Source organism: Cyprinodon tularosa, unplaced genomic scaffold, assembly GCF_016077235.1.
Source record: "Cyprinodon tularosa strain WSP-4 unplaced genomic scaffold, ASM1607723v1 ctg550, whole genome shotgun sequence".
Lineage (NCBI taxonomy): Eukaryota > Metazoa > Chordata > Actinopteri > Cyprinodontiformes > Cyprinodontidae > Cyprinodon > Cyprinodon tularosa.
In genome coordinates, this window is record NW_024039286.1 from 202,829 (window position 1) to 228,034 (window position 25,206).

Below are 25,206 nucleotides of genomic sequence, written 5' to 3' on the forward strand. Positions count from 1 at the left end.
GCGTTCTCAAACACCTCAGCAAGAGGATGCCAATGTTACTACAAAAAAAAGTGTTTTTCCATGTGACAGCCAGCGAACGCCAGTGTGAAGCAACAGCTGTCCATGGTTTGTGTAATTTTATGACGATTTCAAATGGTAGGCATGCACAATATTATCATACTATCAGTATTTTCGATATTGGCTTCAAAGCTAAATAGTAGACATCATCTATTCCAGCTGTCCCCAACCACCGGGCCGCGGACCAGTACCGGTCCGTGGGTCATTTGATACCGGGCAGCATAGAAAAAAGTATGTATGTATGTATATGTGTGTATATGTGTATGTGTGTGTATATGTATATATATATATATATATATATATATATATATATATATATATATATATATATATATTATTTTTTATTTATTTTTTCGGTGATCAGAGTCTGAGTGATGTTCTACTTTGAAAAATATAAAAAAAAATGCGGTCAGTCGGTGCATCTTTGCCTCTTGATAGAGGTTAATTCAGTTCAAGACTCATCCTATCTATAACATCCTATCTTTGTGAAGTGGGATTTTCTGCGGTTACAGCGACCAAAACAAAGCTACAGAGCAGAATGGACATCAGGGGCACACTTTGTCTGTCATCCTCTCCGATTACGCCTAGATGGGACCGGCTTGTTGTTTTATTTTTATGCTGTTTGTATTTGATTTTATGCCAGTCGTATCTTTTTAATTGATTGTAAAAATCCCCCCCAAAACCAATACCCCACCCCACCCCCGGCCGGTCTGTGAAAATATTGTCTGACATATAGCAGTCGGTGGTGCAAAATAGGTTGGGGACCGCTGATCGATTCCAATATAATTCTCCGCAGCGCATTGTGAAAATATATATTTTTTAAAGCTTTAATATTTTTACTGCTTCTTACTCATCATTGTAAACAAACTATTTACTTACTGCAGCGGGGCCACAATAAAGAAAGAAGCAGTGATTTTGACCATGATCAATGCAGGATTCCAGAAAATTATATCTACTCCACAAAGCATATCAACTCTGTCTTTACCAAATACTTGAAACTTCTGCAGTTCTTTTTGAATTGGCACCTAATGTGTTTATGTAAAGGAAATGTGTCATAGATCTGTTTCAGATTAATGTTGCGTTTAGACCAGAGGAGGTGGCTGCTGTGACTGCGGTGGATTTACATAGAATTCCTATACAAACCGCGCAGGGAAGGGTGGTGAGGTGGGCAGCGGTGAGAGCGTTCACTGCTCCGCTCTGACCTTGTGCTAATGGATAGAGCTAAGGTGTTGCACCAAATGGAGAGAGAGGAGCAGTGATCGCTGAAGTTGAAATGAGCTGAACTGTTCTGCGAAATCAAGACACAGCAGCCAATCAGGGATTGGTTATAGATGAAGTCTTTTTCACTTAAAATTGAAAACAGAGATAAATAATGATAACAGGTAGAAACAATACATATTTAAGTGGCTTTTAAAATAAGCTGTTTTATTTTAGCTCTAGAAGCAATGCTTGTCATCCTGACTCTCCTCCAGCACAGACCCCAGTCTGTAGCTGCACACTGTCAAGCGTCGGTGCTTTCTGAGGGTGCAGATCAACAAGGAATTCCCACCGAATCAGACCATCATCTAGAAGCAGCTCTGGATGAAATAAAGGTGGGCTTTTTCAGAGCATTTGGGGCTTTTCGAAACAAGGGTAGACTTTCCAAAGCGATTCAAAAGTTGTTCATAAAGAATAATTTAGCATGATAAGTTTCACCTGTGCTTTTATTGTGAAAAGCCGACAGACAGCGATACCTCGATAGGAAATGACATGGGATTGCCAGGAGTAATGGTAGGTCCAAAGCGAAGGCTCTGGGACGCTGGGGATTTACTAAATAGTAAACAATTATTCCAGCTGCTAAATAAGGTAAACATGCCAACTGTTTATTCAATACTAGCTCAAGAATGACTTGTGACGTTATGCAATAACTCTACGCACATCAGGAACGAGCGCAGCACTAACGTCTGCTGGGATGGTGACATCATCACTGATTCCATCTTAAAAACCAAATCAGCACAAACAACAGTTTTAACTGCACAAATTAAGCAGCACTGAAAAAGTAGGATAAATAAATTTAATTCAGTTTCATTCTGTGCTTAATGGAGGGATAGTGGACTTCTGCATGACCTTAAAAATTATATCTCTGAAACAACAGTAACACTCATTATCTTTATTTCTGTTTTTTTTTGTTTGTTTTTTTTCCATTTTTAAAAATTATCATCTAAAATGCACAAACCTGCACTAAAGAAGCAATAACCTTTCAGCCTATTTTCGTCCACTTCACGTCAGTGGGGTGTCTGCTTTAACTACTATTTGATGATAGTGTCCAGAGTGTAAACACTGTGCATCTGAAAAGCTCAGCGGTGGACTACCTGAGGGGCTCATGGAAATCCCCGCCTCCACAGTATGCAGTGTGAACGTACCGTAAGAGGGTTAGGCAATGTGTGGTTTATTTTTTGTTCAGGGTAAACAAATCGCAAGATACTTTTGTTTTTTTGCCCCAATAAGGAATCCAAAAAAAATAAAATGTCCTTTCCTGTGCAGGCACAGTCCTGATGATGTCCCTGTGCGAAGTGGTGCATGTCTACGAGTTCCTGCCATCCCGCAGGAAGACGGAGCTCTGTCACTACTACCAGCGTTTCTACGACGCCGCCTGCACGCTCGGTGCTTATCACCCACTCTTGTACGAGAAAAATCTGGTCAAACGTATGAACCAGGGCTCGGATCAAGATATATACGTCCATGGACGCGTCACGCTTCCTGGGTTCAGGTCCCTGAACTGTACCACTGGAGTGGTGAGGGAGCGCTGAACGTACACGATGCAAAGCTGGAACCTGAACCTGCATGATGAGTGAGGACAGACGCATGAAGCCCTTCCATTTACTGGTTTTCTTTAAAGAATGTCCTTCATTGATCAGAAATCACTATTAAAAAAGACTGTAGTGAAATTTGCACATGTAATTGTGCAAGTTATGTTATAAATCTGTATCAAACAGTACATTAACACTCTATACAATCAAGATCCCAAAATTTTAAAAATACTTGATAATACTGATATTGGCTCAAGTAGCACGGATATTAAATAACTTTAAAGAGTCAAACAAACAAAAATCGATTAACTCTAAAAACAGGTTTTGCTTTTTAAAATCATTAGACCGTGTGTCCTTGAGACCAAAATGACCCACATTGTCATAACTAAATCTGTTACTACTGCATAAGACAGTGGAGGGTGGATCATAAAAAAAAAAACATGAACTTATAAGCCTTTTGTGTTTTAGTTTGCTCCAATACTTCAAGTGTGTAAATAGTTTTTTTTTTTTTATAAACCAAGGTAGAACATTTTCAGAATCATAAGTGATTATTTATAGACTGTAAATGTTAAAATCAACAAGATAATCCTTGAATTGACTCCCTCCCTTTGCTGATGTTAAAACCTAATTTCCCGCAGTTTTCTGATGTCATGTTTGTTGAAAGGGTTAATACTTTACGTTGTCCTAACCATGAGACACAAACCCTGATGGAAATACAGAAATTTGGGATTTTCTTTTCCTAAACTAAATCCTACTTACCAGACTAAACTGTGAGGTGCTGTTTACACCTAGGAAAGATAAATATGTAATTCAAAACTTTCACTTTTCTTTTTTATCTACTATGTTAATAATCAGGGCGCTTCTGGTTCAGCACCTTTTGGATAATGCTCTTCCAATTTTCCTTCAAGGATTGCTTTCTGTTTTCTGATTAATTAGCGTTCTTCTGCCGTCAATTAACAGCAAAGGAATGTTCTTCACTGCCAACATCTGATTCAGTGCCATCAGTTGGTTCAATTTACAGCCTTGACTTAACTTTGAGTGTGATGTAATTGTCTTGGGATGGGACCAGCCAGCTTTTTCCTGTTTAAAAATTCTTGGATGACCAAGCTAGTATTACCAGCCCCCATCAGGGTGCTGCACATCTCGCCCAATACCTCGGAGTTCTGCACATGCCAATAAACCAGTAACCGTGACTAGTTGTTTGAGGTTCTTTGGATTTAAAGTAGCTAATGTTACTGTCGCTCAGTGAGTAGAGGCACAGTTGCACAGTTTGAGAGTTATGGGTTCAATTCCAACTTCCACATTGCATATTGATGTAAACTGCAAAGATCAAAGATAATGATCTGCATATTGATGTATGTAAATGGGTAGGTGTCTAGTATAAAGCGCATTGTGTGGTCATTATGACTAGAGAAGCGCTATGTAAACCTCATCAATTTATAATATCAACAAATCTAAGATTGAATTGTTTTGGAGAACTATACACAAGCTGATCAATATCAGCTGCAAAATCTGATGTTATCTTTCGGCTCATTGATCCCTATTCTACCATCTCATGACTGCTGGTAGAAGATCAGAAACTATTTTAGTTCAGTTTTGTTCTCAGTCCTCTGCATCATGGTAGCATTCAAAACCTATGGCAGAAACACCCAAAAATCTCAATCTACGCAAATCTCTTCTGGCATCTAAATCGTGTTTCTTTGGTTATATTTGTGTCTGAAATTGTGTCTGTTTGAGGTAGTGAGGCTGGTTAAGAAGCCAAAAAACTCCAACACAATGCATGTCAACATATATGTAAAATGTACCAATGTTCTTCTTTTGTCCTGTATCAAACTGCTTGGTGGCATTCTCAAGTATTTACACAACAAACCCAGGAGGATACTCTCTATGGGCCGGATTTATCAAGATCCAATTTTGCGTGCAGTAATTTGCGCTCGCAAACTGGAATTTTGCGCGAGGGGCTGAACCATGGTTTGCGGGTGATTTAACAAGAGTGATTGCGTAACTGGTGGCAGGTGCAAAACTGTTGGAGACGCCCTATTTAAATGATGGTTTTGCGCGTTTTGTGGTTTGCGGCAAAGTAGTTTGTAGTTTCTACAAACTAGTGCATTAAGAAATTTAAATCTTACAGTGACACCCATTATATATTTATTTATATGTATATAAAGAAAAAAACTTTGGCAACCTTTATTCCCTAAGGCGGTATGTGGCTGAATTTCTACTGCACTGCAGTAAAAAAAAAAAAAAAAACAAACAAACAAAAAAAACAGGTGTTTTTTATTGGCCTGTAGAAAAATGCACATACCAAATGGCTCACAAGAAGTGACTGTGGATGAGATTACGCATCCCCGCAGCATTGGCATGTTGCTCCACAGGCGCAGGGGGAGAACCCCGACCCGGTCGGACAGCACTTCTGAGATTGGGAGATCCCAGCTCTCGCTGCAACCGTACACTGGAATGACCCAGATGCAAAAAAGTGCAACGTTGCAAGGAGTTTTGTGATATCTGGTATTGCGTGGGTCCTCCTTGTGGCTTGCTCCAAATCCATTCGGAGTTCCCCCACCAGCTCCAAAATGGCAATGCTGGATAAACGACATGTTTTGATGATTGTTTCCTCGTTTATTCCAAAAATATTCACACGGAGTGAAAAAATGCGTTCTCTGCGTCTCCTTGCTTCATTTCGATTTCTCCTTCTTGCGACAATAACCGCTGCCATGTGTGCGCAATTACGCATACAGACCATTTGCACCTTCTTTTGAAACGTGTTAAATATAGAGTCAGATACCGTTAGCAAAATTGCTTTCAGGTTTAATAAATCACTTTGCGAGTGCTAAATTAATATATTTACATGTTCTCCTCCCACAAGACGCACTTTTGCGTGTAAATGCCCCATATTGCATATTCATTGCAGAAAAAGTACTAAATGGATAAGAGGCGCTATTTAGCACGTTTTAAAGACCAAATCCTTTTAGCACGCTGTTGATAGATCAGTTTGTAAATTTTTTAGCGTGCGCAGTGAAATAGCTCACGTTTTTATACATGCAAACCTTTGATAGATCCGGCCCTATGTCTTTGCTATTCATATCTAAATAATACAAATTTCCAAAGGGTTTATGTAACTTTTTACAGAAACTGCGCTTAAAGTTGTAAACGCTGTGCAACTGAAATGTAGAGCGATGAACTCCCTGTGGTGTTCAGTGATTTTTGGTTTGGTCTCAATGCACTGTTTGGCTTAGTGCAGCTATTAATACTAAATTGAACTACTAAAGAATCTATTGTAGCACTGGATTCTGTATTTTGTACTTTCTTTAGCTATATAAGTTTTTTGGCCATCCATTGGAAAAAAAACATGTCAAAATTCTGTATTTACACTCAGTATTTTCCAATCTGCAAGTTTATTGTATTGTCCTTGGTAAAGAAAATAATCTTTTTGTTGAAGTTCCATTTACTCATACTCTGAACAAATTGGGCTTTCATAGGGCCTGGTGTTGTGTTTTCATAGTGAGTGGTATGATCACTTTATACACAACAGTGGTAATTGTTTTTTTGACCAAATAACTGGTCATTTAACCGTTTCTGCATCCAAATTGTAAATTCAACATTGCTGATGCTGAGTTAAATACCTTTCAAAACAAGCTTTTGGAGCCATAAACGGGTATAATGGCTACAATTGTAAAAGTAGATTAACTGCAGTTAGAAACTGTTCCAAAAGCTTCTAACATCTCTTTTTTTTTTAATGTGGACAGCTTTAGTCTTCTAAAAAAAAGCTTCTGGATATTTTCAACTTGGGTGCAATTTCTGACCTTATGATCTTAGAATCTGCAATGGTTTGGAAAGAACTCCAGACTAATTTAGACAATTCTCCTTTTTGGATATCCACTGAGTTCCTTTGCACTTGACATTTGTCAATACAACATCAGATGTTACCTTCTGTACTCCATCATGATCACTCAGTTAATAGACCCTGGGTGTGTCAAAGTAGGGCACTCTAGCAAACATTTCTTAAAATAATTCTGCAAATATGAGCTTATGCTTATAAGTTAGTTCCCTGCAATTTAGAACATTTTTCAGCAAATAAACTTGTAAATGTTGATAGATGTTCATGAAGAGTGATTATAATCATTACCTTAAAGTCAGTAATGATCTGAATTTAGAGAAGCATTGCATATGTTTTAGATAAGATAACAGCAGCTGTAAAAGGCTACTGTTTAAAATGACTCATTGCCTGGATGGTACATTTATAGCACATGAACTATAGGGGAACATCTTACACTGCCTACATTTAGGCAGTCAGAGTTTAACTCAAAATTTTTAAAACTGTAAAACTCTGTTTCTATCTATCTCTGTTGAGATAGATTCTCAAGTATTATTTGACAAATATATTGTTTGAAAGATTGGAGATGGTGATGTTTGCAGGGGAGAGCCAAAACAGTTTGAATATCTTTTTTTTGTAATTAAGCATCCACAGCACTACTTTAAACTCAGTTTATTGAAATTACTAAAATTTTTGATAGTAGCTTAAACGTCTATTTGTTAACCTATGCATGGCTTTTCTTTTTCAGAGTAAAGAACCAACCAGGCATCCTTTCTCCTATTTATTATGCATATGCATGTTTGCAAATGTGTGAAACTTTTCTCTGAAGTTGCCTAGGTACAGGATAAAGGAAAAACAAATTATGTAACTGTACATCAGTTTACGCAGAATATAGTTTTTTCAGGTATCTGTTGGCATGGAAACAGACATTAAGAAACTGTGGAACTCTTTGGGCTTCAAACACCAAAATAAAATAAACCACACTGTGTTAAAAAAAAAGGAGAGGCAAGCACACAATAGTTTTAAAAAACTAAGTAGCTATTTTTTTTCTGTAAATGTGAAAAAATATTAACACCTTTAAATATGTCTTTGTAGAGTAACATGTCATTTAGATAAGAAGATGAAACGGCTTCTTTAAAAACCTGCCTTCTGATGGATTCATCAGATTGTTCGACTTGTCTTGCATCATTGGATGTGTTTCCATAAATTTGCGCGCAACTTTCATTCAACTAATATAGAAAAAAAGAAAATTTTTGCAATTGTGGTTCTATGAAATCCATCCATTTTCTGTCATGCTTAATCCCAGTTTGGGTCGCAAGGGCGCTGGTGCCTTTCTCCAGCTGTCACTATTAAATATGAAATGTAATTAAAGTTGCACAAGAATGCATTTTTTTCACAAGATGCATCATTAAAAAAAATAGATAAAGAAAATAGATGTGCAAACAAGTGAGATGTATTCATAATTTAGCCAAAGCACTTGTGCTCATCATCATCATCCATTAGTCTTCTCTGATGACTGATTATTGGTAGAGGAACAGAACAGTTTGTCGAGGTATTATTTAGGTGTTGGAATAAGTCCCTCTTAATTGGGAGCAGCTATGGATGCCGTTTTTATGGGAAATTTTAGTTGCCAATTTCACAGAGATGCTACTCCTATAGCATACTAAATGTAAAAAAAAAACATGTTGCCTCCAAACCTAAATACAGGTGTTGGTCATAAAATTAGAATATCATGAAAAAGTAGATTGATTTCAGTAATTCCATTTAAAAAGTGAAACTTGTATATTATATTCATACATTACATACAAACTCATATATTTCAGATGTTTATTTTGTTTAATTTTGATGATTACAAATGACAACAAATGAAAATCTCAAATTCATCATATCAGAAAATTAGAATATTGTGAAAAGGTTCAAAATTGATGGCCCCTGGTGCCACACTCTAATCAGCTAATTAACTCAAACCACCTGCAAAAGCCTTTAAATGGTCTTTCAGTCTAGTTCTATAGGCTACACAATCATGGGGAAGACTGCTGACTTGACAGTTGTCCAAAAGACGACCATCGACACCTTGCATAAGGAGGGCAAGACACAAAAGGTCATCGCTAAAGAGGCTGGCTGTTCACAGAGCTCAGTGTCCAAGCACATTAATAGAGAGGCGAAGGGAAGGAAAAGATGTGGTCGAAAAAAGTGTACAAGCAAGAGAGATAACCGCACCCTGGAGAGGATTGTGAAACAAAACCCATTCAAAAATGTGGGGGAGATTCACAAAGAGTGGACTGCAGCTGGAGTGAGTGCTTCAAGAACCACCACACACAGACGTATGAAAGACATGGGTTTCTGCTGTCGCATTCCTTGTGTCAAGCCACTCTTGAACCACAGACAGCGTCAGAAGCGTCTTGCCTGGGCTAAAGAGAAACAGGACTGGACTGCTGGTGAGTGGTCCAAAGTCATGTTCTCTGATGAAAGTAAATTTTGCATTTCCTTTGGAAATCAAGGTCCCAGAGTCTGGAGGAAAAGAAGAGAGGCACTTCATCCACGTTGCTTGAAGTCCAGTGTAAAGTTTCCACAGTCAGTGATGGTTTGGGGTGCCATGTCATCTGCTGGTGTTGGTCCATTGTGTTTTCTGAGGTCCAGGGTCAACGCAGCCACATACCAGGAAGTTTTAGAGCACTTCATGCTTCCTGCAGCTGACCAACTTTTTGGAGATGCAGATTTCATTTTCCAACAGGACTTGGCACCTGCACACAGTGCCAAAGCTACCAGTACCTGGTTGAAGGACCATGGTATCCCTGTTCTTAATTGGCCAGCAAACTCTCCTGACCTTAACCCCATAAAAAATCTATGGGGTATTGTGAAGAAGAAGATGCAATACACCAGACCCAACAATTCAGAAGAGCTAAAAGCCACTATTAGAGCAACCTGGGCTATCATAACACCTGAGCAGTGCCACAGACTGATCGACTCCATGCCACGCCGCATTGCTGCAGTAATACAGGCCAAAGGAGGCCCAACTAAATACTGAGTGCTGTACATGCTCATACTTTTCATGTTCATACTTTTCAGTTGGCCAACATTTCTATAAATCCTTTGTTTTTATTGGTCTTCAGTAATATTCTAATTTTCTGATATGATGAATTTGAGATTTTCATTTGTTGTCATTTGTAATCATCAAAATTAAACAAAATAAACATCTGAAATATATGAGTTTGTATGTAATGTATGAATATAATATACAAGTTTCACTTTTTAAATGGAATTACTGAAATCAATCTACTTTTTCATGATATTCTAATTTTATGACCAGCACCTGTATGCTGTGCAATCATCGTCCTACTACTTCCTGTAATGGTCTTTGTCTTTTAGGCCTGTAGTTGTTAATCACACCTGCATCATGGGAAACGTGTTTCCATAGCAGTTATGTGAATGAAAACCCATTTATCCTAGCAAAAAAAATTATTCCCAAAAAAACATTAGGTATTTTTAGTTTTTGTTTTTTTTTGTTTTTTCCACTATTACAACTTGAGTAATTTGAAGGTCACTGGAAACGCAGCTATCGATGTAAGATTTCAGGTGGTTTGCCATATTGTGAATGGGAAGTTTATCTCTGAAAGCAATAAAATTATGGCTGGAAATGGGATTCTCATTTAACGTTACTTTTTTAAAAGAATTTTTGGTAACTGATGAGTACTATTGAGAATGTTTTGTTTCCATCGTAATCTAAAACAGAAGAGCCTTTTGCTTCTAAGGCACATTATCACAGCGGATCACTTCGCTTAGAACTATCTCACAAATACTTTTATATATGTTTAAGCTAAAGCAAATAAGTGTGTGAAAAGTAAAATTACGAGAATAAATTATTTATTAATTATTGATCAAATTTGTTACACCTCTGTTTATTTGTCCACTACTACTCATTTAGATTTTACCAGCCTTTGTTGCCACTGTAGCATATACAAGTTTCATAATTGACATAATATAAATGTTATATTTTCCTCAATATTATGAAAATTATGAATGCACTTCATTTATTTCTGAAATTCAAACTTGAATTGGGTAATAAGTCTATCCAAATTAGACATGATCCAGTTACAAATGAGAACTGCAAACTATACAAGCTAATGTTAATATGCTCTTGCATTTTATCTATTTAAACTATGTAGAAAGTTTATTTTCTCCTGCAGAGGTGTGACTGTCTACTGTAATAAGGTACAAATCATCAAAAGTGAATACTTCAGCTACCAGTAAAAGTACAAAGCCTCACCAGCACGCTCCTCCTAGCTATGTAGCTGCCATTGCAGTTTAATTGTTGACTTGTTTTTTTTGTTTTCAAAAATACCAACTTCTACGTTAAGTATGAATAACAAAAATAGTATTTTTTGATGAATCAGCCTTTTTTTTATTGCTTTATTTTGTGATACTAAACACATAATTTGTCAGTTTTTCAAAACCAGAAATGTTTATTTCCTATGCAGTTGCACTTCCATCCAGAATTGGCATCTGTCAGAAGTTTTTCTTGTCTTGATTAACTGAAGCTTACAGTATGTCACTTTTTCTCACTTCGTACTTTAGGTTTCTTAGGGAGTTGGTTGGTCGGTTTAAATGTAATATTGAGGTATTATTAATTTAATCTTTATTTTTATCTGTCTTTTTCTTTCCTCTAGTGTTGCAACTTTAATGGAAAATAAGCTTGCTTTGTGTTTGGCATTGAGGAAAACTTTGTCACCATCATTGTTTCACTTTCCTTTGCTGTTTCTATGGTGAAAGATCTGTAAAAAAAGGAGATCCTTCCAACTTCTGATTCTGATTTTCCTTCATCTGTTACAGATGAACATCTGATGTGTAAATATAGACTACTTGTAATCTAAGTCTGTGTCCAGTTATTTATTCTCAGTATATTGCGACTATATTTATGGCTCTTCTTAATCATAAAGCAAAGATTTGCATGTTTTTTCCTCACTCTTCGGGATAGTATATTTTTATATATTTTATATTTCACCAAATCAAGGAAAACAATTCAAAAAAGGCCGCGGACATCAAGCCCATCAGTAACAGTGATAGCTTGGGGTTTTATTGGGATCCTCTTCAGTATTCATTGCCACTTTTTTACTGTCCAGCAAAAATTTAGAGCAACATGTAGGCTGTTCCTTAATCACTTTCTTTCAATGGTTTAATTTCGTTTTTGCTGTACTATTTTTAAATGCATAATTGAGTTTTGGATAATTTAATAAAATCTTAGATTTATCTGCTGTTTACCAATCAATCTGAAAGTTGAACAATTATAAGTACTAAAAGTTTAAAATGGATACCGGTGATCCTTTTGGGTAACTGTCTAGTAAACAGGGCGTACAAATGTCAATGCATCCAGATGTAATAATCAATTTATATATGAGAGCTAGTACATGTTTTACAGGATTGATTTACTAAGCCTTATGCAAACTATTTAAGTGCTGCCTCTATCGTTTAGGGATTCTGTGTCTGCTGACCTTAACACATTTACGCCACCAGAGGGCATCAGTGGTAATGTTATTGCTCTGCATCAGGACCAGATCTGGTTGCTGGATGTCATGAGATGAACCATATGAACATTTTTCGGTGGGGGGTAAATATTGTTATTAACTGAACTCTGAGGTCTGACTGGATGGGTTTGATTTAAAACTCAGAAACACTGTCATCTGTTTTTAAGTCTTAATAAGGGGTTGACTTACGATGGGCTTTGAAGTGGGCTTCTTGCTGGCTTTTTACTTCTTGTACAATGACTTTGGGATGCCAATACTGCTGCAGTGCAGTCAGGAACCCTGTCCCAACACTGTGGACTGCTATATATCCAAACCTACAGAGAAGAAGGTCTTCCTCATCTTCATGGGCTGTACTTCCATTCTGTGCATAGTCCTCAACTTGTTAGAGCTCATCTGCATCATGCGGAAGTGGCTGTGGAAACATTGCACTGTAGATCAGAGGATTTTAAGGAGCAGCGAGCTGCATGTTTCACCTGAAACAGATTTACATCAGCTGAGTACTTTGAAAAAACATGACCTACAGCTGATGAGGTTGAAAAACCTGTCAGTCCACTTCCTCAGTGCCCGGAACAAGAGCAAGTACACGGTTCCAAAGAAGAATCTCTTTAATCCTGAAAAGTAATTAAAAGATATGTGAACATTTCTGTTTTTTAAAACATATCTTAAAACTTCATTATATTAGTTTTTTCTTTTTCTTTTTTCTATTTCATAGATACATGGGATTTAATTAGAATATGTAACGCAATATGTTATCTGCATCTTGCAGATAATATTGTTTATGTTTTAAATATTTACCGTCACAGATTTTTTTTTTTTTTTTTCAGTTTGTATATATGACGTTATGTTGATTCGTATTTTCTGTAATCCCTCTGTGCTTTTCTGGGAACATTTTAGTTCTTTATATTTCTTCCAATAATATGTGTAACATCTAGTCTATTCTTAAATTCTTGGCTCCTGTACAAGATAACAATGTTTCAGATGAGATTGTGGACTGTCACACTGATGTTAAATGCAAGTTTTCTAGCAAATACTTAAAGCTGAATAAGGACCAACTGAAAACCAGAAAACCTGATTTTTATTTGGTTACCCCTGCTTAGGGGGGCTATGTCTGCTGACCTTAACACATTTACGCCACCAGAGGGCATCAGTGGTAATGTTATTGCTCTGCATCAGGACCAGATCTGGTTGCTGGATGTCATGAGATGAACCATATGAAAATTTTTTGGTGGGGGGTAAATATTGTTAATAACTGAACTCTGAGGTCTGATTGGATGGGTTTGATTTAAAACTCAGAAACACTGTTATCTGTTTTGAAGTCTTAATAAGGGGTTGACTTTCATCTCAGAAGTCTTTTAACAGAAGAAGTTGGAATCTGGCAATTGGTAGGATAAAACCAAATCTGACTTAAATAAAATGGATGATCAATAACAAGTCTGATGAATACATCTTGAGAGCTCAAAAAATGCACATATATAGCTGCACTTTGACACATAATGTCACAAGTTTTCCCAGAATAATTCAAATACAGGAAGATGCAGGACAGAAACAGAGCTTAACCTCTGCCAAGAAGAAACGATGGCATTGCAAAAGGATGGGAAAGAGCAAAAGATATGAGAAGCGAAAGGAAAAATGTATCCCAACATGAAGCATACAACTAGAAGAGTAAAACTATTGGTGCTTTTGAGTATGCAGAAAAATCTTGGTATTTTGGTGTAAAAATACATATATATACGGGTAACATTCTTGGACTGATAACTGCAGCTTCTAAAACAATGGTCTAGCTGGCCAAGCACAAATCAAGTGGTAGTCTTCCCCATGTTGGTGCTTATTATAGCATAATATTTATTGGCTTTTCAGTTTTCAGTAGCAGTAAGCCATAATCATAAAAAACAACTTAGTGTAAAACCCTATTAGCCACCTATGGGTTTCTTTTGCCTTTACTTTTTGGTCATATGTCACTGTTTCAGAACATCAAACAAATTTGACATTGAAAACAAAATCAGCTAAGTAAATATAAAAGAAGTTCTAGAATAATGATTTTATTCCTTATCAGAGAAAATCTATCCAACCAACACTGTAATCTGTGAAAGAAAAACTGCCCCTCTTGTTAATTCATGAATCGGTTTTGATTAAACAAGTTTTTCTTTTGTAAAATTTAACTTAATGTTTACCCTGAAACTCAGCCAGACTATAACCTGACCTGCAGATATGAAAATGGTTTAACTATTCAGGAGGCTTAACATACTCATAAAACAACATAAAAAAAAACAAAAACAGATTTATAATCACCAATGTGTAACGGGTTATCAAGTCACATGTAAGAGTTTTAGATGTCAGCCCAGTAGAAGTGAGAGCCCTATCCACAGCCGGAAAATTAGCATACAGTTGTGTTGAACCGAACCAATTACCCAAAATATTGTAAAATAATTATCTGAAACTCTGAAGACCTCCCTTGGTTCAGGGAGTTCAACTCTCAAGAGCAAGAAAGACAGAGCAGGGTCAGCATCAATACGATATTTCTAAGGCCAGAACCGCTGCTGTCTTTAAAGAACAAAAACAGCATATATGAAATTTATTAAAACCATCCTGATGGTCTGAAAGACTTGGACAACACACTCTGGAATGATAACAGAAAAGTGGACCTTTTTGAAATGGGAGTTACATCGATTCTAAAAGAAACAGACAGCCAAGCATCAAGTATGTAGTCTGGTGGTTGGAGTATGCTTCACTACAACATCCTGCAGGAAAAATACCAGCCACCTTAAGTCCCTGCCAGGTCATCTCTAAATGATTCTAAATACCAATGTTCTAGTGTGAACTGGACAAAATTTCAGATTTAAAATCATATTTGTATGACCTGTAATTCATATGCAAAATGACCCCCAAACTGGTTGGATTACAACATGCCTGCAAATGAAATAAAAATAAATTCCTCAGTGGTAATGTGGTTTGTGAGGTCACAAAAACTCTTGATTTCAGATGTTATTACTTAGTATGGCATGGTTATAGGGCAATGGCTTTTTCACAGAGTGGAAAGTTGGTTTGGGAAGATTTTCTTACCTAAGAATTGTCTTATACAGAAACAGCTTTCCATATTCATTCAGCTTGTCTTTATCCAAAATCAAAATGTATTTAATGATCTGTTTCATGAGATTGACAAAACAAACAAAACTGATAAAAAAAACTGATGGGACAAAGGCCTTTTCATATCATTGCATGCCTCTTTTTTCCATAATAAAGAATGATTATTTACAGTGGGCTTACATATGACTTTGACTAGTTGAAATAACTATTCTAGTTAACGTCTTTCTGATTATACTTTAATTTATGAAAATGCACCTTTATACTCTCGGCTGAGGTTTTTTGTAGGGATAGAACTAAATTGAACAAAAACAGAACAAATAAGTCAGAAATGTACTTATTTGGCTTCGAAGTTCACCTTTGGAGCAATAAACCCTTTATTTCTACCTGTAGGTGTCTAGGCTCAAAGAGGGTCTATCAGATAATGTATTTGCATCATATGCAGCCACACCTTAGTAGAAGAGCTGCAGTACTACCACTGCCTGAGGAGGATGCATGTATTATTTACTTATCAGCAGAGTAACACGATCCCTCTGTCATCAGCTTGTCGCCACAGGCAGGTGAAGGTGGATGGACAGCACCACACAGCTCGGGCCCTGAATGAATTTTATTTGCATTATGATGTTGTCACTGTACACACCCACTTGCAGCAGGTGGTGTGCTCTGAGGCTGCCGCTGTGAGGCATATTTCACTAAAAATGCCGTGTGCTGCAGAGAAAAGGAAACTCAAGACTGGTGTGAATCTGATATGACGCGGCTGCAAGTCAGGAGTTTGCTCAGGTAGAGTACGGCTCTCTGCAGGTGAGCAGGCTAAAGAACTCAGAATCACCTTGGTCGTCTGACGATAAACTTCCCATCAGGAGATAACTGGTAAGTTCTACATTCTGCCTAACTTAATACATAAATTTGAACTTTTGTATGGATCCAAATGAAATATTTAGTAAGATGTTTGCTGTAAGGGGATAAACTCCAAACACATCAAACGGTAATGTGGAGAACCAATTAATTTCTATAACCTGAGATCTCAGTTATAGATTAAACAGGTTGTCTTCAGTGGGAAAACTTTTGTTTCAGGATCATATTTGTTCACTTTCTGTAATGAGGAGATGTATGAATAACTATACTTTGACTCATATTCTAATATTAGTCTCATATTAGAGAAACTAGCATAGCAAGGTAGAAAATGTATTTCATTGTTTGCCAATTTAATTCTTTCAGTTTACCTAGACTTGGCTTATACATGAAATACCCACTGAGTTGGATGTAAATACCAAATAAATATGACATTCTGGATGGATGCTACTCAGTTCCATGAGAAGATTCAGTTTAACATCTCTGATGTTGCTATTTTCAAATATCCATTACTGTAAAAATGTCCATAGCTGTATATTGGTTATTTATTCTCCAGGTGCACAGTATTTATATTGTTAAAACACTTTAAAGTACAGTATATTTATTTTTTTCGCTCTTCACTATTATTTTACTCCTATACACTTTTCAATTTCCACATTTGTGTGGCATTTTTCTCTGTTATCTTTTTTGCTGCTGTAAGACTAGAATTTCTCCATTGTAGGAAAATAAAGAAATGTTCTATTCTTTTCTATTCTATTATAATATGAAGTTACATTTATACATACAGATGCCTCAAAGTTATTTATCTTATACATAAAAATGTATGTTTAGGCCAAAAGTAAAACTATACGTAGTTACAGTAGCAGTATTTTTGCTGCTTTCTCTTTCCTTTTCAAGTCTTCAAATTCCATCTCTCACGTGTTTACATTTTTTCGTTGAATAGTTGGCAGTGCAGCATAGAAAAGAAAGACAGAGACAACTATCTCTAAGGGTTTAGAAGTTATCAAATGTTGTATAATTCAGGTTTTAGTTCAGTCTGCTCTGCTCAAGCCATTCCATTGTACCAGTTGTGCATGAAGATGAGCCCCTCTGTAATGTTAAAGACTGTGAAACACATATCAAGTTGAGATTGTGGAACTAAAAGAGGCATGGAAGTGAACACTGTTTTTGTCACAATTAACTGTTTTATAAAAATCTGGTCCAAACATCCCCATTTCTAGAAAGTTCCACACCTCAGCTGAGTGTTTTGTTCTGTTTTTTTCAGATAGCCGGTGTTATACTTCCAGTAGTTGCAGGGACTTTAATGAGGAAGAAAGTCGTTTAGCAAAAGTCAGGAAATTATATAAATGGTGCAGCTCAACATTATTGATATATTTTTTGCAGTTGCATCTAAAGCATCGTTAGGCCTTACTTCCACATAGGTCAGGACTGTGACCACTTCACATGACAGTTCAAGGGACATAATGTATGAGCAAAGACTTTAACCTTAACGTCAGAAAAAAAGTTTCTTAAAGTGTCTGGCTTTAAGAATTTTGTGAAAAATGCAGATGGTTGCAATTTATCTCTGCTTGTAAAATCAAATCATAGCTCTTCCACCACTGTGTTTGATGAGATGTTGGTGTTTATTTTTAACCATAGCAAGACACAACAATATTGTCTAAAAATGTTTAACCCTGGTCTCATCTTAATCTGAAGCCATTAAGTTAAACCATTCCAAATAAGCCATAGTTGTTTTCTTTTTTTTTTTTTCCTGTCACAAAAATAAGCCATATTGGAGTTATAGGGGCTGAACATTATGAAACCAAATGTCTTTCCATCCAGAAGTTAGAAGAGAACTCAACATGGGTATTAGAAAATGTTTCTTTAATCTAAAACATGCTTTATTCTTGGGTGGTTCAAGATTTGGGTTATTGACATTTGGTTCAGAAATCTTAGTTTAGCAAAGTTAGCATAGTTCCTCTAAACATTGCCCTCTCTGATTTTAAAGCTACAGTGTGTAATAATTACAGGGTTATACAGTCAGAAATGTAATATATTATACATAACTATGTTATTTATCATCATCTACGAGCTCAGCCTCTTAACCTTAATATTTGCGTTGCCTTAGAATTCGTTATTTATAATTACATAGGAGCGGGTCTCGCAGCCATGGAGGCAGACATCTTTGCGCTACGGCAGCGCAGAGCCAACAAACTAGCGATTGCGAGATCGCCCATTACGCTCGAAAGTAACTACGGCAAATTGTTTAAGTCTACATGAAATCTATACCCTACACAGACTAATGAAATACTATCTGTAAAATTATCTATGTAAACAAACCTCATCACTTGAGAAGGTAGGTGATGTGGACGTCGTGGAAGACATTTTGTCCCGTAACGCTCGCCGTACTGTTGGGGGGGAGAAGCGGTGGGGGGGGAGATGTTCATGTTGCTGCGGTCTGCAGTCTGGACGTTAGATGTCGCTGAAAATTACACACTGTAGCTTTAAGGGAGTTTTTTTTTAGGACATCAAAAACTGTTTTAAATGTTTTCCGCATTTGAATAATCTTTCCCACCAGTGTAAAAATAACTAAGGTAAAATTATAAGAAAATACTTTCCTGTTCCCTTGGAAAGTATTGGGAAGCACCTGTTGTATTGTAGATGACTTTTTACTATTGCATTTTACCAACACACATCTGTAGGATCCATATGAGATATCACCCAAACTCCAGAACTTCTGGATGTGATCATTTTTTAGGATTATAAGTAAATCATTGCTTATTATAATCTGCATTATTTAGCTTAAGGTTATTTTCATTAATAATTTCCTGAAATCCAACACTTGCAAAAGGAGAATACTAACAATGACTGCATTTGTGATTCATTGATATTGATACTTTAAATCTGCTTTGTGTGATTTTAAATCTAACTGGTGGTTTATTTCCTTACAGGAGACAAGAGAACAATGAACTGGGGATTTTTGGAGAAGATTCTCAGTGGGGTTAACAAGCACTCCACCTGCATTGGTCGGATGTGGCTCACTGTGGTCTTTCTGTTCAGGATCCTGGTTTATGTGGCTGCAGCTGAGCAGGTCTGGAAGGATGAGCAGAAGGATTTTGTATGTAACACCCAGCAGCCTGGTTGTGAGAATGCCTGCTTCGACTTCTTCTTCCCCATCTCTCAGATTCGCCTTTGGGCTCTGCAGCTCATCATGGTATCTACACCCTCCCTGCTGGTGGCCCTACATGTTGCTTACAGAGAGCGTAGGGAGGCCAAGCACAAGAAAAAGCTCTATGAGGACAAAGGCAGCATTGATGGGGGTCTTTTTTGCACTTATATCCTTAGCCTGTTCTTTAAGACGGGCTTTGAAGTGGGCTTCTTGCTGGCTTTTTACTTCTTGTACAATGGCTTTGGGGTGCCAATACTGCTGCAGTGCAGTCAGGAACCCTGTCCTAACACTGTGGACTGCTATATATCCAAATCTACAGAGAAGAAGATCTTCCTCTTCATCATGGGCTGTACTTCCATTCTGTGCATAGTTCTCAACTTTGTAGAGCTCATCTACATTATGTGGAAGTGGCTGTGGAAACATTGCACCATGCGCTATGTAGAGCGGAGGATTTTAAGAAGCAGCGAGCTGCATGTTGCAACTGCCAACAGATTTACATCAGCTGAGCACTTTGAAAAAATACGACCTGCAGCTGATGAGGTTGAAAAACCTGTCCGTCCAGTTGCTCAGTGCCCGGAACAACAGCAAGTCCCTGGTTCCAAAGAAGAATCTTTAAATCTCTTTAATCCTTAGAAGTAATTAAAAGACATGTGGACATTTATGTATTTTAAAATTTATCTTAGAACTTTATAACATTCTTTTTTTTCCTTCTATTTCATAGAGATGGGAGTATGTAACGCAATATGTTATCTGCCTCTTACAGATAATATTGTTTATGTTTTAAATATTTTCCGTCACAGACATTTGTTTTTCTTCCAGTTTGTATATATGACGTTATCTTGATCAGTATTTTCTGTAATCCCTCTTTGTGCTTTTCTGGGGACATTTTACAGACACTTCCAGAGTTCTCTATATTTCTTCCAATAATATGTGTAACATCTAGTCTATTCTTAAATTCTTGGCTCTTGTACAGGATAACAATATTTCAGATGAGCTTGTGGACTGTCGCACTGATGTTAAATGCTAGTTTTCTAGCAGCTTCATAAAGCTGAATAAGGACCAGTTGAAAACCAGATAAACAATAACTTTAAAAACATACCGTATCACTTTTTCTAATTCAGAGCTGGATAAAAATTTTTTACCAAAAAAAGAAAACACTGAAAAGAGCTTTATAAATAAAGATTACTTTAAAAAAAAACAATAAAATTAAGTTGGAGATATTTAAAATATCACAAATGTTTTTTAGTTCAGATTACCTAAGATAATTTTTCTTTTTGACATTAGTTGTTACGTCATTTGGATCAGATAAGTAGCGCGAGACCTGGCATGTGTGGATTATTATGTTACGTTGCAATCATGGTGAAAACTGATGTCTTTACAGGTTTCAAAGTAGAAAGCCAGTAATTAATGAAATACATAATTCTGTCTCCTAACATATATTTTTAACTCAACACACAAATATCAGTAACCCCTGAATTCAGTAAACCTTGAATTCATGCAGTAACTAGTAGAGCAAAAGTTTTTTTTTTTTTCAAATGTTCCTTTGTCAAAGAGATGAGCTACAACTATACTAGATAAAACTGTTTTAGGTGCATAAATGGATGTATTCCTCTATATTGGTAAAAAAAAAAAGATCACTTTAAGGTTTGCATTATCAGTAGGTATTACTTATGTGACATCTATGTCCTGCGCTTACTTACTTTAGGATTCTGTTTAGTAATTGGGCCCTGCCTCAGAGGAGTTAAATAGCAGTGCCCCATTTATTGACCATGGATGAATGCACTTCAGGGCCATTTTGTCACATCATTGATACATTTGTAAGTTGATTGTAGTAATTTAAACCCTCTGTGTTTCAGTCGCTTCTTTTTAAATGTGTGCTAGGTAGGTTATGTTTGTATAGAGGAGTGGGGGCCTAGTGGTTAGGGCATTACGCTTGGGTTCCAGAGGATTTGAGTGCAAGCCCCACTCCCACAGACTGCCACTCTGGGTCCCTGAGCAAGACCCTTAACCTCATACTGTTTCCCTGGAGCCACACAATGGCAGCCCACATTTCCCCAGGGGATGGCTTAAATGCAGAGAGTTAATTCCGTTACTTTGTACTTGTAACAGTGTAATGACAATAAAGTTGAATTCTATTGAAGTCTAATTCTATGTTAATTACTTGAAGGGATTATCATTTAACTTTTTTAAAGTTTTCAAGTTTTATGTGCTGGTTTGAACTCTCCCTGAGGATACCTCTCTCTGTTTAAATGACAGATAAAATTTGGCATCAGTTTTTATTTTTACTTAGTCTGTATTTATTTATTTATTTATTTATTTATTTATTTATTTATTTATCTCTTTACAGTTTATGTTGCTGTCTTCTATTTGGGTTTTACTATCAAAAATATTTCTCTACTGTTATTTTCATCTAAAAGAAAATGTTTGGATATCTAAACTTTAGAGATCCTTAGACGAAAAACAAACAAACAAGAGATTTAGAAAGAATAAAGAGTTTAACTTAAGATGGAGGAAAAATAAGGCAATTCTGTCCAAGAAAATCCTCAATGACAAGACCGGCCAACAGATGACTGGAGATTTTTATTTTTTTTCTAAAGCAAACCCACCGTATAACTTTAAAAGAAGACTAAATAAAAGCTGCTAAAAGACCTGAGTGAGTTTGTGTCCTCTAAAGAGAGTGAGTTTTCACACAACTTTCACTGAGATCATTGTCATCAATAGAATGGGTCCAAAATGTTCACCAGGAGATCGTAGGTGATGATCTGTGCATTTTTCCAGTTTGGTGGAGCACTGTACCACAAGACATAAGAACATAGAAATGCAAGAGCTGTAGATAGAAAACTACCAGTTCCTCTGCTCCTGGGAATCTATGATGGATTCTCCAATAAAGCGATGAGCTCTGACCACTAGGCAGTCAAAAATATGTCCAGATGTCGATATTCTACATGTCAGTAAAAATTACAGAAGTGAAGATAATTAGACAAATCAGTCTAAGGTTTATTGAATTTGGAAACAAAAATGTATTTGCTTTAAGAATTGCAAATTTCCATTTTAGTCTGAAAATTGGAAAATATTAATCTAAATATCTTAAATCCAAAACAAATAGTTTCTTCACAGTAAAATCAGAGGCTGTAGTGTGTATACCTTGAAGTAATAGGGTTTCTGCGGCTGCATCATATTTTTTAATTTAATGTGCATTGAAAATAAAAGTATCTTTTAAGATGAACCATAAAAAGCATGAGTTGTTGTGTAGGTTTTGTTACTCTATGTGCTTCAAAGAGCTATTTGAACCATTTTAGAATATATTTGGTTAAAAGAAAATAGCATATAACAATATATATATATATATAATATGGGCCACTATATAAACATGGTTGTAGAAAGAAAAAAAATAAGTGTAAAAATAAAGAAGATTTTTTATATTTATAGCTTCTGCAGTATGTAGTAACAAAGTAGATTAAACAAAAACAAAAGACAGGAGCACATTATAATAAGAGTGTATCTTTATCAGTGGGCGCTGAAACTGCAAGACTAAAAAAAGTGAAAGAGTGAAAACAAAAAAGAAAAATATTTAAAAAAGGAATAACATAAAAGCAAAAGGAAATTTGATTTTCAATGGGGAAAAAAAAAAGTTAAAGAATAATAATAAGTAGATAATAAATCTCTGTGGAAATAAAACTTCAAGCGATAGACAGTAAGCATGCATTGACATGTTGGTTTTTTGTCAGATTCTATGTAACTTTTAATTTGGAGGAGTGTTGGAAGAGTTAGATATGGGAAGTTAGGTTCAATTTATACAATAAATAAAAAAGATGGATGTATAAATATATGTGTTTCTGCTTATCTTAACAAATATTTGTAGGTTAATTCAGTTGATTAGTCACGGGTCAGTTTATACAACCACAAAACAAGTTCAATTCTTTCTTAGCTAACATAGATCCCTAAATATGCATCAGAATGCTTTTATAAACAGTCCTGACTGAGAACTTGCACAGCAGGATTCCTTATACTCTGACTGTCACCTACTGCCCAAACACTGTTAGTACAGGAAAATAGGTACAAATCGAATTGGCCAACCATCACACGACTGTGGAGCCCTTTGGAGCAGAGGCGTAGCCAGAAATTTAAATAAAGGTGGCCAGGCAATAACCAATGTACACTGAGGGGTGGCTGAAAGTAAATAGGCACCAAAACCTCACAGTCAATTTATACTGTTCCAACAGGAAAATAACGAGCAAAACATCCATATTTTCTAAATAAAGACAAACTATACTTTCCCACAGCATTTGCTAACAAAGAGAGGAATATATTGAAATATTTGTGCTTTCTAAATAAAAGGCATTAGCACAATCTTTCCAATAAAGATGCGCATGGCTGTTGGTTCAGAAGCATCCAAGTTAGACTCACTTCAGCTCTGTCAGATGTTTTTTAAAGTGACCATGCAATCCAACAAAATTTCTTTCCTCTTGATCAAAACGCTTTATTTTTCAAAATAAAAACAAACTTAGAATTTATTACCGCAATATGACGTGACAGGTGGATCATATTTCTCATTTTGTTCCTTTTTATGCCACTCAAAAAAACAACAAGAATCAATAGCCGTCAAAAACTGTATGGCTGCGTGCCTGAATGCAAGAGCTCACCTGACCCCAATAGCCAACTCCAATATATTTCAGGTGCTGCAGTCACCTGTATATAATGAAGGGGTGGAGGTAAGAAACAGCGTAAATTATCCACAGCAGCAAAAATACAACTAAACAAATTCATTATTTCACAATTAAGTCAACTTATACTTCAAACCAAAATATTTCATATTCATATATATCATATCAAATCAGACAAAAATAGTAAACTAGTAATATTAAATATTCTATCATAAATCAAGCATTTGGCTCAAACAAAGGTATAGTGGATAAAATTCTTTAAGGTTTAAGTTTTGGGCAAACATCTTTTCCATTGTCATTACTTACCTACTTTTATCAGTAATTATTCTGCATAAGATTGATATTTACAAATACTGGTATCTACATAAATTGATCATTTAATAAGTTTTTAATAAAATTTTTATTTATCTATGATTTCACTGAAGACTCCTAGATGACTTGCAGAGACCCATAATTTTCTCTTTACCCTATATAATACAAAATCTAGTTCTGAAAAGAGTAGTAATTCTGTATTTATCATCTTTAATTTTAGTATATTGATGTGCAGAATTAACCACAGTGTTTTTGTTGTCAAGTAATTGTTAATATATAAAAGATTAAAATGTTTTGCCACCATCTGTATAAGAGGGAATTAAATGGTAGGGCTGGCCACAGGGGTGGCCAATGATTGGCTAAGGGTGGCCATGCCCCCCCCCCCCCCCCCCCCCGACCCCCCATCTAGCTCCGCCCCTGCTTTGGAGATATCTATGTCTAGCATGATTCTGTTAATGCTTTGGTCATTTTAAGAACTTAACAAACAGCGTTTTGTACAGCGTGGGTGCAGTAACTGCATGTACCCGTAGTTCTCCCGATTTCATGGGATTTTTTTTGTTAAAATATTTTTGCATAAAATACGTGGAAGAACAATATGGAGAAACGAGAGAGCTGATTTATACATAAATTAGAGACAACTACTTTTCTCCAATTCCACTGCATTAGAAAAAAGTCGTCACTGGTTCAACAATAATCATATATTCTCTTTTTAAATTCGCTTTAAAGTTGCATACATATTTAAAAGTGTAAACATCTGTTGGGAATAACTCTCGAATTTATATTTCGCGAAAAGACAACAGGGGAAAGGTTATCATAAGCCACCCAAAAATGTTTGGATGCATTTAATTTCACTTGAAGGACAGCTGTTGATAACAAAAACTGAAACTAGACTTTTTTTATTTCTTTTTTTATTCAATAATTGCACACTTTACAAAAATACAAACATTCGTCTCCATTGAGAAAATAT

At 36.2% G+C, this 25,206-nt stretch overlaps 2 protein-coding genes across 3 annotated transcripts in view; both read left to right on the plus strand.

Moving 5' to 3' along the window:
• Positions 1–3,254, plus strand: part of st6gal1 (ST6 beta-galactosamide alpha-2,6-sialyltranferase 1) — a 45,965-nt gene extending 42,711 nt beyond the window's left edge. For both annotated transcript variants that reach the window (XM_038305062.1, XM_038305063.1), the window contains one exon: positions 2,581–3,254. In XM_038305062.1, coding sequence (XP_038160990.1) covers positions 2,581–2,846 — 266 coding nt within the window. In that variant the 3' untranslated portion in view covers positions 2,847–3,254. The remainder of the gene's footprint in view (positions 1–2,580) is intronic.
• A 12,547-nt stretch (positions 3,255–15,801) lies between these two features.
• On the plus strand, positions 15,802–20,400 carry LOC119796483 (gap junction beta-7 protein-like). Its single transcript, XM_038305066.1, has 2 exons — positions 15,802–16,133; positions 19,046–20,400. The coding sequence occupies exon 2, from the start codon at positions 19,060–19,062 to the stop codon at positions 19,894–19,896; it is 837 nt and encodes a 278-aa protein (XP_038160994.1). The 5' UTR covers positions 15,802–16,133; positions 19,046–19,059; the 3' UTR covers positions 19,897–20,400.
• The last annotated feature ends 4,806 nt before the right edge of the window (positions 20,401–25,206 follow it).

Excerpts from the sequence above, each read along its gene's own strand:
- LOC119796483 (XM_038305066.1), top strand. The coding sequence starts at position 19,060 with ATGAACTGGGGATTTTTGGAGAAGATTCTCAGTGGGGTTAACAAGCAC.